The 14,291-nt window shown below is 43.8% G+C and overlaps 1 protein-coding gene across 3 annotated transcripts in view; it reads right to left on the bottom strand.

The window, feature by feature from the left end:
* SUSD6 (sushi domain containing 6) overlaps positions 1 to 14,291 on the bottom strand; it is a 118,658-nt gene that overhangs the window by 56,781 nt on the left and 47,586 nt on the right. For all 3 annotated transcript variants that reach the window (XM_074997176.1, XM_074997178.1, XM_074997177.1), the window contains exon 2: positions 11,246 to 11,423. In XM_074997176.1, coding sequence (XP_074853277.1) covers positions 11,246 to 11,366 — 121 coding nt within the window. In that variant the 5' untranslated portion in view covers positions 11,367 to 11,423. The remainder of the gene's footprint in view (positions 1 to 11,245; positions 11,424 to 14,291) is intronic.

The raw sequence follows: 14,291 nt of genomic DNA on the forward strand, positions 1-14,291 counted from the left end.
CTGTGTGAGTCTGCAGCTTCACAGACAACAAGCAGCCCTGTAGCACCTTAAAGACTAAAGTGGGTATGCATTGGCAGCTATGCAGCAGAGATCAGTCCTTGATTCTGCTCACTTCCTTGTTCACTTTCTCCATACCCTTCATTTCACAGATCTCCATTATATCCCTGCTCGGTCATCTCTTTCCAAGCTGAATATAATGAATTTTTTCATATCCAGCAGCCCCAGGATTGGGAGGTTGCTGGATATTCAAATACTCTGGACAATAGAGAGGTATATCGAACAATGCATAAAAACAAAGAAAAACGAGATTAGCTATTAAGTAAATCTATGCAGAGTATTGCATTTACCAACAGTAGTACCGTACACTGTAAACTTACACTGTATTTGCTGAGTTTGTTTTTACTTTTACTATACAGTACTTATGAAAATGTAACAAAAATTTACTTATGGCTGAAAAGCCCCTTATTTGAGACTTCCGGATGATAGAACCGGATATGAAAGTCTGTATGACTGGAGATGAAAACTATTTACTGTAATACCATATGGGCACAGCATAAAAAGACGAAGTTGTTCTACACCACTAATTTTTGTTGCCCTTCTCTGTACTTTTTTCCAATTCTAATCTATCTTTTTGAGATTGGCGATCAGAAATGCAGTGTTCAAAGTGTGTGCGTACCATGGTATCTTTCATCTTATCTCCCTAACAGTTCCTAACTGTTCTAACAAAGAGAGACTTGTACAGCCCACGTTCTCTCCTTCTGCTTACATACAGAGTTCAGTGTGATCCAAGGAGCAAACTCAAAAGGTGGAAGTAGGCAGCTGCATCCTGGGAAGAGCTGGCTGAGTTGAGACAAAAGCCAGCATGGCACTATTTAGAGCTGGCAGGGACCCAGGCTGCAATAGGACCGTAGCTGTTAAGAAATTTTAAGTTACAGTATACGCGGGGATGAAAGTATCTAGTGCTCTATCATGCTGCTGTATCTATAGGCATGACTCACTTCCCTTTCAGAAAGCCTCCAGAGCATTCCTTTCAGAGCTTGAAGTTGCAACTTGTTCATTCTTCAGATAGAAGCCAGCCACCTGTGGAACCAGAGGCTCACATGCCTGAAGGGAAATGCTGGTTGTAAAGGAAAAGTATAAAGCTCTCCCACTTTTTTTTTTCCTTTTGTGCGAGAGAGATCCATACTTAGAATAAAAATACTTGAAGCCTGACTACACTGAAGTCCTTAGTATTAGGTTTTACTTTTCCTAGAGCAGGCATAAGCCAATTCCTGAGCTAGGCACCCAAATGTTTGCCCCCAACTGGGTCAGCCAGACTGTTGAGATGGGAATCACAAGCAACAAGCATTGCTAATGCTTAACCCATACTATGAGGGCTTGAAGAGACAAGCAGGGATGGGAAATTGGGGAAGAAGAAGAAGAAGAAGAATAGATCAGGTAACTGGGAATAAAGAGGCCAAAATGTTGGGAAATCTATCCTACTTGGAACACAGAACCAGAGGACGCAAGACTCCCTTGGTCATGGAGTCCAGTCCCCTCCTGTTGCAAGCTGCCTTATAAACCTAGAGCTTCAGCTGCCAGAAGATGCAATTCAGGCATCACAAGGGAAAGAAGCGATAGGGGAAGAGACCAAACTGCAAGTAAGAAGTTCAAGTTAGTTATCCTATTTCAAGTGGATATAGTCCCACAAACTTCAGACACAAACCCAAAACTTGAGAGAGTTATCGAACACTGCAGGCTGAAAACAAACAGAGAAAGGCACAGCCAAGCCCCAGGATTACCCTACATAAAAAGTTTACAAGGGAGATGTGTTTGTCTCTTCAACCTAGTCTGCAGTGAACATCAGGGAACAAACAATTCTGATTAGTCATCTTTGCACAATAAACACCAGAACAAAAAAAAAAAAAAAAAAAGACACACGTTCAAGAAGAAGCATTAGCCTTCCGGCCTCACTCAGATTACCAGTTTCTAGCCCCAACAGGCTGGTGAAGTTGATCATGATCTACCACTGACCTCAAGAGGCTGGAGAGGCGGGATCCTCAGCTGGCACAGGGATTGCCTGCCCGCTGTTACAGCAGGGCTAACTCTAAGCTCGTTGGTGACTCCGGTATCTTGGGGCAAGAATTTAAATATCAAGTCAAATTTGAAGTGTCTCATTCCACATTCCCCTCCCTTATGCTCCTCTTCCCTGAAGACCATGGCAAGGTGAGCAATAAGACCACCTTTTTGGACTCTACACTTAAATAATCAAGAGAAATTTCAAGTAGAATGGCTCAAGTTTTAATGAGTTGGTAGCAACAGGCGTTATATCCAACATCTGTCTTCTTCTAAAGACCAGGACGTGCTCAATTATTCATTTACTTGCTATAATAATCTGCTCCTGCAGTTTGCATGAGGGAAAAAGTTCAACCGAAAAGACTAGTTCTGATGCCCAGTAAAGATATGCAACGTCCACCTTCACCATCAATCTGTGGGACATGGAACCTGTGGCAATTTACCCTCTTGTTTAGAGAAACAAAGGGCAGGGTTGGTTGGGTTTTTTTTCTTTTTTTTTTGCGCCTCAGCTGGTCTTTGCCTCCTGGGATCCCCCTTCCTTCTGTGGAGACTCACTGCACTGTTTTCCCTTCTTCAGGGAAGAGCAACTGCATTCAGGACAGTCCTTAAGAGCAGCTGCAAATCACAAGACCACCCCCTGATATCACAGCAGAGACTGACTCACAAAACAAGGACATACGGTCACTAATGTTCCTAATCATCTCATCTACATTAGAATTTTTATTTTTTAAAAAAGCAATAGTTGTCCAAAAGCGACCAGAAAAGGAAGCCTCCACTTGAGAAGACAGTGACAGGCTCCCCAGGAGCGAGTCAGAATTGGACAATTAGCTCTAAAGGCTAATTTATGGCTGGAGTTTCTTATTTTATTATTAAATTTCAGTTCTCTTTAATCTAAATTAGGTTTCTTAACTGGCATAGTCTTGCCACAGATTGCGTGTAAACAATTCAAGTTTCACAACTTCCAGAATTTGTTTTTCTGTTGAAGGTTTTGGGGCTTTATTTATTTTTACACAGAAATTTGTCGTCACAACGTACAATTGGGAAGTACAGGCTCTCAAGGCTGCTGCTGCACTACCATTCACCTGTCAGAGGTGCCATGGTAATGAGGCAATTTGAAGCAGTTCAATAAGGCACTAACGTGCATATTCAGCACCTCATTAGCATAATGGCAGACACACAAACTTCAAATTGCAGAGTGATGGCGCTGATGGGGGCAGCTTCGAAATAAGCATCCCACTGACATTCCCTCACTCCGATCTAGTTTTGTGGGACTGAAGGAATGTCGAAGTGGGGCGCTTATTTTGAAGCTGTCCCCTTCTACACTGGGAATCTGCAATTTGAAGTTTGTTTGGGCATCTGCCATTATGCTAATGAGGCACTGAATATGCACATTAGAGCCTTATTACCATTACACCTCAGATGGGAGAATGGTAGTGTAGCAGCAGCAGCCTCAGTCCCTGGGAGGTATCCTGAGGACCCCTCCTCCTGGAGCAGGCAAAGCAAAAAGCAAGTGACAACCTTGTTTACCGATGCAAAGGAAGGAATTCTGGCTGCTGCCAGTCCAGTTTCAGAAGTGTCCCACCAGAGATTTGTTGCAGCAGCCTGAGCATGGTGGTTAACAAAAAAAAAAAAATAAAATAGAGTAAAAAGGATCACACCACCATACAGACCAGCACTTTTTCCTCTGTTCTGACAGACTATTCTGAATCACTCAAGTGAACATTTTGTACTACTGCAACACTTTTCATCTGCAGATCTCCAAGTGCTTCATAAACAGAGTAAATTGGTCTCACTCCCAAATTACGCAAAGGCACATCTGTCATTATGTTATGGATGATACAGACATTAGTGACTTGCCCAATGTTTGTACAGCAAGTAAATGGCAGTCAGGAATCTTGGCACTCAGATACCTATTTAAGCCATGCCCTATTTCTCAGGGCGGAGCAAGAATTACATGTCAGTTTGCACACATTAGCTAAGCCCATGAAGGACATAGGGAAGTTTAATAAAGTACTGTTATCTTACCTTTATTAAGCCTCCCAATTTGATTTTGCAAGACCAAGCAAATTCTGTGGGTGGTTCAGGAAAAGTAATTTAAATCTTGTTTGCTTGAGCATCAAAAGTACATTTGAGTGATCTAGCTCTGATTCCACCTGAGCCTAGTTCCACAAACCAAGTCAACAGAAACACTGGTATCACTGGACCCACTGTTCTACGCCATGGGGTCAGCAACCTCTCCCAGGCTCCGCTAGAGGCAGTGAGATAGTTGGTTCACATTGACCAAATCGGCAGGCACAGCTCCCACTGGCTTCAGCTTGCCATTTCTGGCAAACATGAGCTGCAGGAAGCAGCAGCCAACATGTCCCTGCGGCCCATGCTGCTTCCCACAGCTCCCATGGGCCAAGAAAACATTCCATGACCCGCCAGTGATTACCCTGATGGGCTGCATGCCAAAGGTTGCCCTGACCCATTGTATTCACTCTAAACTTCTGCATTATATTTCCCATTCATGTGCTCTCCTTTGCTGAGCGTCCCACGGGTCTCTCCTGCCCTTCCTCTGCTTCTTCTCTCATTGCTAATTTTCTTCCTTTTTTCCAAGATGCTGTATCCCCACTTTGGATTTTGGGTTACCATGAAAGCCAGTCCAATCACTTTCTCTTACTGGCACTATTTTAGCATGACTGGTGGGCCATTTTTTTTTGCCCTGAAATGACCCCAGCAAGTTAGAACTGTGCAAATGCTGTTCAGTCAGACGAAGACAGACAGCCTAGATCAACTGGGTCATAAACTAACGAGTTCTGTCATGACCACTAAATAATTCAGCTACAGCAGCATGAATTTCATGTTTTAATCTAGCATAATTACAGAAGCAAAACAACCCTCTGCTTGCTATTCTGCTCAAATGTATATAAAGCAGGCAAAATCCCTCTGGGCCTTGGATGTGGGCTCAGAAGACAGAGCAGGAGTAGCAAGCTAGCTGTTTCATGGGATGCAAACATCACCCAGCCCCATCCACAATCTTTGCAGGGAGTAACCTTAGTAGAGCAAACATCACATTTGCTATCTTGGCATCAAAAGCGATGTACAGGAAGGAATAACTCCTCTCCAGGTCTTTGGCTTTTGTAGGTACAAATCAGAAAGGTGGGTGGGGGGAGGGTGTCTTTAAAAACAAGTAACTTGATATGGTGCAAACTTTACTAGAAGCTAGCCAAAGTAATGTTACGTCTACACTGAGAAAGCTGATTTTAATAAATTCAGTTTGTGATGCTGGGGTTCATTAATTTTAATTTGAGCATCCTCACCGCCCCACAAAGTCATCTTATTACTGCCACACTGAGTCACCACACATTGACTGTTGCAACAGTGCATTGTGGGAACCTATCCCACAGTTCCCTCAGCTCCGTAGCATTTTGGGTATTTTTGCTGGTGTAGTATAGGAAAAAAATTGCCCTGTGAGTATGACGTGTCATCTTCCCACATTGCATTGCCCTTACTCCCCTCCCATGGGAAGCAAACGGCCATTTTTCCAGAAGGAAAGAAGGAAAAGTAGGGCATCACCCAGATGACTATCACATGTCAACCGTTCCCTCAGCTACTCCCCGCCCACCCCCCTTTAAACCACAGCATGGTATGACTTGTCTTAAGGAACCCATTTGATAAGGAACCCGCCAAGAGAGAGAGACTGGAAAGAAAGCATCAAAGATGGCCAAATTAACTGAAATCTCTAACTTTTATAACTGAATTACCAAAGCTTTTACAAAAAGCAGCAGGTGTCTGTGTCTTCTCAACTGGCCCTCCAGCCACTTTTCCCTGTCTTAAGGGGGGGCCATTTGATAAGAAATTTTCCAAAGCTTGAAGAAAGAGGAGGACAGGAAAAGTTAGGAGAAAGATTTTTGGCTTCCCACTAACTTCACCAAGTTCTCCAATGCAGGGAATGGGGCTTGCCAAATTTCAACAAGCAGGGTTGCTTGGGGGTGAGGTGGAGACAGCCCCCATGGACTGTAAGAGGGCAGGGCCAGCCCCCATAGACTGTTGGGGGGGGCCAGCCCACATCATCCCATTGGGTGGGGGTTTCCAGAGGATCAGTGGTTGAAGAGCCAGTTGACATTGTCCCTTCAATGTTGCTCAGGTGGGGAGGGGGCAGCAAGTCCCCAGAAAGTCTTAGCTGCGGGGGAAGACTTCCCCTGGATGGCTGCAAGCCCCTGAAAATCTTAGTTGCCTTTGGAGCCCTCTCTGCGCCCAAGCTGGGACATGGTGCTGTCTGGCAGCATGGCTCGCACTGAACAGGGGGCACACGCTAGCAGGGAAAGACCTTGACTGCATGGCACCTGGGGGGTGGGGAGGGTCTGTACAAATGTAAACTGCAGAAAAGAAGTTTATTGGCCTCTCATACAAGCATGAGCCCCCATCCCACTCCCCAACAGCCCAGCTGCCATGTAGTGGGGTGGGACAGGGCAGGGGCTGGCTTAAAAAAAAAAAAACCAACTGCTCAGCTCAGAGGTAGACACCACAACAATGATCTCTGTGTTGGGACTATTTTTAGAAGGTAGATGTGCTCACCAGGCTGATAGCAAAGAAAGATGTTTCCCGGACTCGCATACAAGCATGACCCCACAGCCTAGCCACTACAGGCTTCCTGGTACCGAATTCCTAATTCCTGATCACCTAGACAGCAGCAGAGATAGAAGTGACCAAAGTGGACGACTGTGGGGCATTGTGGGACACATATGGGATACCTCTGGAGGCTAATAAAGTCTACTAAAAGACATGAAACTTTACACACTAGCCTTAATCCAAACTTGACGCTAGAATACTGATCTTAGAGCGGCCTAAAATCAAGCTAATGGCATTTACAGTGAAGATGGTGACATTGTCAAAATTGAGCTAATTCCCTTAAATGCGATTTTATCATCATGTAGCATAGACTGCCTCAGATGTATCTTAATGTGTTTTTGAGCTTCAGCATTAAGATCTTTGCTTTATGGCTATTGATATTTGCTTAATGCAGTGCTTTTAAAACAGTGCTTCCTGTTTTTGTGGGACAGTGATTTCCTAACTGTGGAGGCATACTCCCTTTGGGGGGCACTAAAGAATATTCAGTGAAGTGTGTGGGTGGGGGAGCAGTATCACCCAGCCTTGCTCTTCCCCCCAACTCCACCCAGTCTCTAGACCTCAGCCACTGACCCCGGCTAATGAGGGAGCGTGCACACATTATATTCGTAGTAATGGGAATGTGACTTAAAATACAAACATGGGGTTTGGTTTCTGGTACCAGTTATAAGATCTCACTAACCGTGAGTGACCCACCAAAATCCTCAATCATCATACACTGACAGCTTTGCCTTTGTTACGATCACGTGCGATAGGAAACTTTGCCAACAGTGCCCTAAGTTAAACGTTCATTACAGCTCATTGTTGCCTTTCCAAAAATAGATCTGCCAGAAAAGCCATTTGGCTTGAAATACAAAACACAAGGCTCTTGGGAATTCAGGAGCAACTCTAAAGAGAGAGGAACAAACATTTATGGGAAAAACGATGAGACATCCTGTGGTACCTTACAGACTAGCAGGTTTATGGGATGCATCTGACGAAGTGGGCCTTTGCCCACGAAATCTTATGCTCCAATAAACCTGTTGGCGTATAAGGAGCCACAAGACTATTTGTCGTCTTTGCAGATACAGCTACCCCCTGACATTTATCAGATGGAACTCAAAAAAGGGTTGAGAGGCACTATGTTTCATTTCTTCTCCTGGTGAAGAGCAAGAAGATTGTTTTTAAACATACTCCCACCCCACACCCACACACACTTTCCATCCCCAGAAAGCACACCACCTCTGTAGCTTGGCTGCAACTCCAGATGCATCCTACAAAGGAGATGGAAGCAGGTACAATGGGAATTCAACTGTGATATATCTGCCCCCCTTTCCAGAATGCTATTTCTGTCTCCAACCTCCATAATCTTCCATTACTAAGACTTTGAAAACTTGCTAGGATGAAAGCATATATTAAAAAAGAGTGTGGAAGAAGACTCCAGCTGTGTCCACATTACAGCAATTTGTGGACAGATTGTGGCCAGACTGCCAAGTAGATCCAAAAAGCGATCCGCTCTGTTGACAGAGTGGCCAGACTGCCCAGCTGCTCTCTTGACAAAATGGCCAACTGGAAGTACAGCAGACAGGGCTGCCCGGTGTCCTGGAAGCCCTGTCTGTTCACAGAGGGCTCCGCTGTAGTCCAATCTCTGTCGACAGAGGCATTCTAACTCATAGGGAAAATGGCAGAATGCTGTTGACAAAAGTGGCATCGACAGAACACCTTGGGAATCTGGACATTAGAAAGCCAGTTTTGTCAAACGAAACCCTGCCATGTACACAGCCTCGGTTATAAACCTGAAGGAGTATTGTTAGGGGTCCACTCTTTCCTCAAATGGGACTCCTCTCAGACATGGGGCTGTGAAGCAAGATAAGCATTTCTAAAGAGAAAGAGACCCACTCCTCATGTTTCTCTCCTGGTAGGCTAACTGAAGGAGCCTCTCCAAATTCACTGTCTTCCAAGCAGCTCCACTGTACTGTTTCACATACTACATGTTTGGCTGAACTTGAATTGCACTTGAATGAAAACTTTGAAAGTTCAAAGCTGTATTCCCTAAAACACTCCAACATGTGTAACTCAGCAACTTAGCCCCTGCATCCTGAAGCTCCTCAGGGATATATTAGGGGAGACAGCAAAATCCAGGCATGAATAAAATCCACTGAACACAACACAGAATCCAAATACCAGCTGACTGGAAATGGGTCTGTCCTCTACATCCACCTACATGGGAGGAAAACAAGCGCTTGTCTAAAAAACATGAATATCCAACCTACAAGCTGCCGCTGAAGAAACAGATGCTACGAAGTATAAAATAAGCAAATCTCTACATTATTATACACATTACACAATCCTATATATATTTAATTCCGCTTTAACCTCAGCCTTTACCTTCTGTCGCTCTGACAAGAAGGAAGCCTATTGTTTTACCAAGACAATTCTTGTACTGTTTGTGGCAGCAACTCTAACAACAGAACCACCACAGGAGTCTTTACTAAGCAAGAGCTTCTACTGTGACACTCCCCCACAGGCCTCCAAAGCATTTAAGTGAGCTTTTTTAAAAAAATAAATAAATAAGTTTGATATGGGGTGGTGGGAGGAAGAAAGGATTTTCCAGTGGATATGCCTGTACACCCTTTATACCTCTGGATCTCAGCTCTCTGGCAGATTCACTCACTAGGGCTACTCACAATTGATAAGCTGCTGCAGGGGCACCCCCAGTTGTGTCACATCACCCATCTCCCCCTAGCAACTATCATTTAAATCCATCACCAAGACCTCAACCAGAGCTACTGCAACCAAAAGCATCTGTTCAGAAAGACTGTCCCAAAAAGGAGGCTCTTTCCCCTCCCGCAGGAAGTACAAACCTAGCTGGGTCAAAAATTTCTTCTTGTGGCAGAGAGCACAGCCCCGCCTAAGAAATCTGTTGGGCGTCACCCAGGTAAGCCTCCCAAGCCACAGCCTGCTTCTGGCACCTCAGCCCCTCTTAACCTCTGCATCCCCTCTGCCCCACCACCTGACATAACCCTCTTCCTTCCTTCCTGCACTCCTCCGCTGCAGGTCACAGCCCCCCCCCTACCCTAGGTAAAACCCTTGCACCCCAGTCCCCTACCTCAGGTCACAACTCTCTACCAGACCTCACATCCCCACTCCCTGCACCTCAGTTCTTTACCCCAAGCTCCCTTCCGGGCCCAACCTCTGTCCCAGACCCAGCACCTCCTACATTACCATCATGGAAAGGTGCAACCTTTGACCTCTTTCCAAATTCCTTGTATGATCCACCATCAAAAATTATTGCCCTCCCCTGGTGCAGACAGAGGAAAAACCCACCCCTGCCCCAGAATCAAGCTTCCAACATTTGCCAATTTTAACTTCTAATTGCAATTCTTACATCCTCCTGCCTCCAGCTACTGAAGCCAGGACTTTATTCACCCTCTTTGCTCCCTCTGCTTTACTTTTGACCTTCAACCCCATCTTGTACAGACCTCTATTTCAAAAAGGTCTTCCCCCTCCCAGTCCCAGCCAACCAAGCAAATCTAAAACAGACGCTCTTCTTAAAAACAGGAACTAACAAAGACTAGACTACTGTGCTTTGCTTGTATGACACATCCCTTCCCACACATCCAAACCCATGTTTTCAGTCTTTAAAACTCTACCCTTTACAGTGCTGGGGCTGTAGGACTTCTAGCACGCAACAGAAAGGATAATAAATAGGCTAAAGCTTTATTTGGAACTTACACTTCATTTCCAGCAGCCAGGTACAGCCACAAAGAGCAGCAACTACTAGAAGTCAACAATTTCTTTTGCAGCAAGTTTTATCTAGATCACTGTATAGTAACAAGGATGCCCTCTGCTCGCCTCTTCCCAATATTTTTCATTCTAGTGATCACCAGGGCAGATACACATGGTGGAATGTATCAAAAACCATCAAAAAATGTAATAGATGGTTATCAGCTTTCAATATATACTGTATACATACATACCTAAATGCAAGAGAACGATGAGGCCTGGGATATACCTTGTTTGTGTGTTTCCATTACTAATATGACCCCCTATGGTAGGGAGTCATGAATTTGTCACTTTCTCCACCAACCAGTTTTATCCATATTTGCATCGCCCACCACACTCTTCTGTCAGAAGAGCATAAAGTAGTAAGGACACACCAGAAGAAAAGGAGATGAGTGACAAAGTTGGAAAGGGTTAACAGCAGGTCAAGTGGCACATCAGAAGTTACCAAACAAGACCAAAATAAAAATCAATCAATCCCAAACTGCTATCTGCAGAGCATTTGGTGCCAACTCTGTAGATTGTTTCCAGATTTTAGAAGTCAGATTTGCAGCACCACAGATACATTAAGGCCCTTCCCAGTAGTATTTTTTTTCATGGAAGCTGTTTCTGTAATTGCTACACATTTGTCCATATGTTACATGGTAGCAGAAAAAGCACAATCACAAACAGAAAGGGAATGGCGCCTAGAAGCTCTCTCACACGCTAGACTCTTGGGCTTACCACCACATAGATGACAAACTGCCCACTTGTGTATTTTAAAATCCAGTCCCTTTGCACATTCAGTATGAGAAAGTATTGTGAAGGTTTTGTTTACCTGAGGCCAGTCCTTCTAAGATGAAAGTACTGAAGATAATGAATGGAAGAAATAATCCATAACCAGTCAAGGCAAGTGGTGAGGCTGTGTTGCTCTTTGGTGCTACCATTCCATGGTACATCTTATCCACCCAAAATAGTTTTTATCTTAAAACAGTTCTGGTAGTCTGGGAGCGAACCTACAAAACAAAAAAACAGAAGAAAAACGTAAGTGAGGAAGACAGATCCATATACAATTAGAGGGGAAGGGAACCAAAGAGAAACCAGGAAAGGTTACCGCTTGTTTTAATGTTTAAGAATAACCCGTGTGAATTTGTCCGTATGTTAGTGGGGGTGGGGCAGAGATCAAAGATTTGAATGAAATGTCAGAAGGTCAGCGTATCTAAGCCAAAGCATTTTTTGGCTCAAATCTGCTCATTTTAGATGAGGGCAACAGAAACAGCACTTCGCTTTTCTAGCCTCCTTTTAAAGCAACCAGACAGAATGCAGCATTTGGAGATGCTGCTTAAAACAGATTTCAGGTAAACCAGTTTTGCTTGACAGGAGCCGATTTTAAAAATGTCTGAACTAAACAGCACTCAGACTAGACAGGAGAAATGAATCAAATCCTTCCTTAGCTACCTGGAGAGAGAGAGAGAGAGAGAGAGAGCGCGCGCGAGCGTGAGCGCGCGCTAGTTCAGAAGAGGCAGCACACGTGCAGACATTTAAAGACTATCTTGAGGAGGAATGCCAAAGACACAGGTCAAAATATCACCCTCTGGACTTCAGAGTGTAGCCAATTACATTCAAGGACATATCATCATCATCATCATCCCTGTACACTCAGAAACCAGTGTGCCTCCTTTTGCAACACTCCCAATATAAACCAAATTAACAAGCACTGCCCTGATGGTGAAAGATCAGTAGGAATCAAGATAGCACACGTGAAAGCTCCCTTTATATGAAGGGAAGGGCTGAATAGGCATGACTCCATATCATAAGATTTATTACCGTTCACATAAAATTTAGAGTTATATACCACTCAGATTGTCTCTCTAAAAATATCCCCATAAGGGAAGTCAGAATTCTAATTCCTGTTATTCTTTAACTAAAATAGGTGTCGTTTACATTTTTGCCAAGTAAGCTAATGCTCTAGTCAAGGTATCTGAACACCCCTCTAGTCTTCCATATTACTTAAAACGTTCAGAGAGAGATTCTCAATGGGGGAGAAGATCTTTCCATGTTTTCAAATGAGAGGAATTTGGAGGGAAAACCCTTCTATGATTTTTTTCAAATTCAGTGGATTCCCTCATTTTAAAAGGTTTCTTTTGCTTTTGTAAAAAAACAGACCCACTTTAGGTCTTGGATTTTTCAGGCTGACTAGCCTTCACTGAAGGAAAAATCCTTTTTATGTTTCAAGGCAAAGAAATAAAATGTATTAACTATATATGTTAAAAAAAAAAAAAAAAAATCAGTGTTAGGCATGTGTGGTAATAAATTTGGTGGTCTCCAATATCTGATACTAAGTGAGGAGCAGAGCAAAGAAAATGCCAGAAACTAGAGGTTTTTTGTTTTTAAATTTTGCCAAAGACAATTCTAAAGAGGTTAGATAAAGGAGGTCCCTAGTTCACACAAATACTTCCAGACTTCTCAAGGAAGAACATTAATTGACCACTGAGTCAGAAAGCTCAAGCAGGGAGCAAAGACAGCAAATAAACCACCACGTTAACTAGAGGCTTGGAGCGTCTCTGTAGGGCAGGCTGCTAGCGTGAGCATCTGTCTGAATGCTAGGAACCACAAAAATAAATTTGTGGGGGCATAACCAGCATGTCACACTTGCAGCATAAGAATGGGTTTATGACGTCTCCAGGATGAGTGCCTGAGCCTCTGTTCACCCAGCTCATTCTTTCCATCGTGCAAAGCAGATTAAGCTACTCGATGCCAGTTATTTTTTAAGTGAAGATTAGACCATATTTGGAGTAAAAACCTTTACTTCCACAGGAAACTGAGACACACTTAACAGAAACCAGACAGACAAATGCTTTTGTCCCCACTATAGTCATATCCACTGCACAGGATTTTAGATGTATATTAAAGGAGATGGCCTAGATATACGCTCCTCTCTACCATATGACCTACAGTCAGTTTCATTCTTCCATGAAACACTGTTCTGGACTAAATTACCAACCCCAGAATGCAATGCTTCATACTGAGCCAAGTAGCCTTTCGGCTTATATCAAGAAGAGGTGCTGCAATTTTTTCCCCCCAACTCAAGGGCACAATGACTTTTACATGTATTTAAGAAACCACAACCCCCACCACAAGGCTACGTACCTCTCTCATTGGGAAGCGCTAAAGAATGGACACAGAGGAATAAATTCCTATTTATGTTTTTGTCACTGCCTATTGCCGAGCTGGTCGCTGGCCACTATACAGCACAACTCTGTATTCTCCTTTCTAAGAAGTCTCGTAGCAAAATGTGAGGAAGTGTCCCCCTGCGTGACCCATGGGCTCCTTGGTGCCCGCCTGGCAAGAGCACAATGCTGCATAAGGCTTACTGGGATATCTGGGATCTGGTAATTAGTTCAGCAAAGGCTAGCACAGAAGCTTTCTGCTGAAAGCCTATGTCACAGGGGTGACCATAATCATTGTGAAAGTTATGGGTAGATACATAAACACACAAACAAATACGTTCTTAAGGCCTGCAAATTGGGGCTGGTCTCCGAACAATAATAAATTGCTTTTTGGAAGGAAATGCTCATCTGTCTGGCTATATGTAAGTTGAGTATTGTGCGCTTCACAGTAGCTGCCTATTTACAAATTGAGCAAAATGCTCATCAAAAGACTGCAAAACCTACAGGGAGATTTTCCACATGAAAACACAAGCAGCAGGGGGTGTGCCATTTAGGAACAAAGACAATAGAATGCTGGAACTGTAACCAGCCACATAGAAACGCTGGGTATCCTTCATGGAGGGGGACAAGCTGCCAGCACACTTTTATTTTGTTATGAACAGAGGGTTGCAGTCAACCTAAGAACAAGGAGAAAGGACTTATGGGTAAAACAGA

The sequence above is a fragment of the Carettochelys insculpta genome, chromosome 6, assembly GCF_033958435.1.
Source record: "Carettochelys insculpta isolate YL-2023 chromosome 6, ASM3395843v1, whole genome shotgun sequence".
NCBI lineage: Eukaryota > Metazoa > Chordata > Testudines > Carettochelyidae > Carettochelys > Carettochelys insculpta.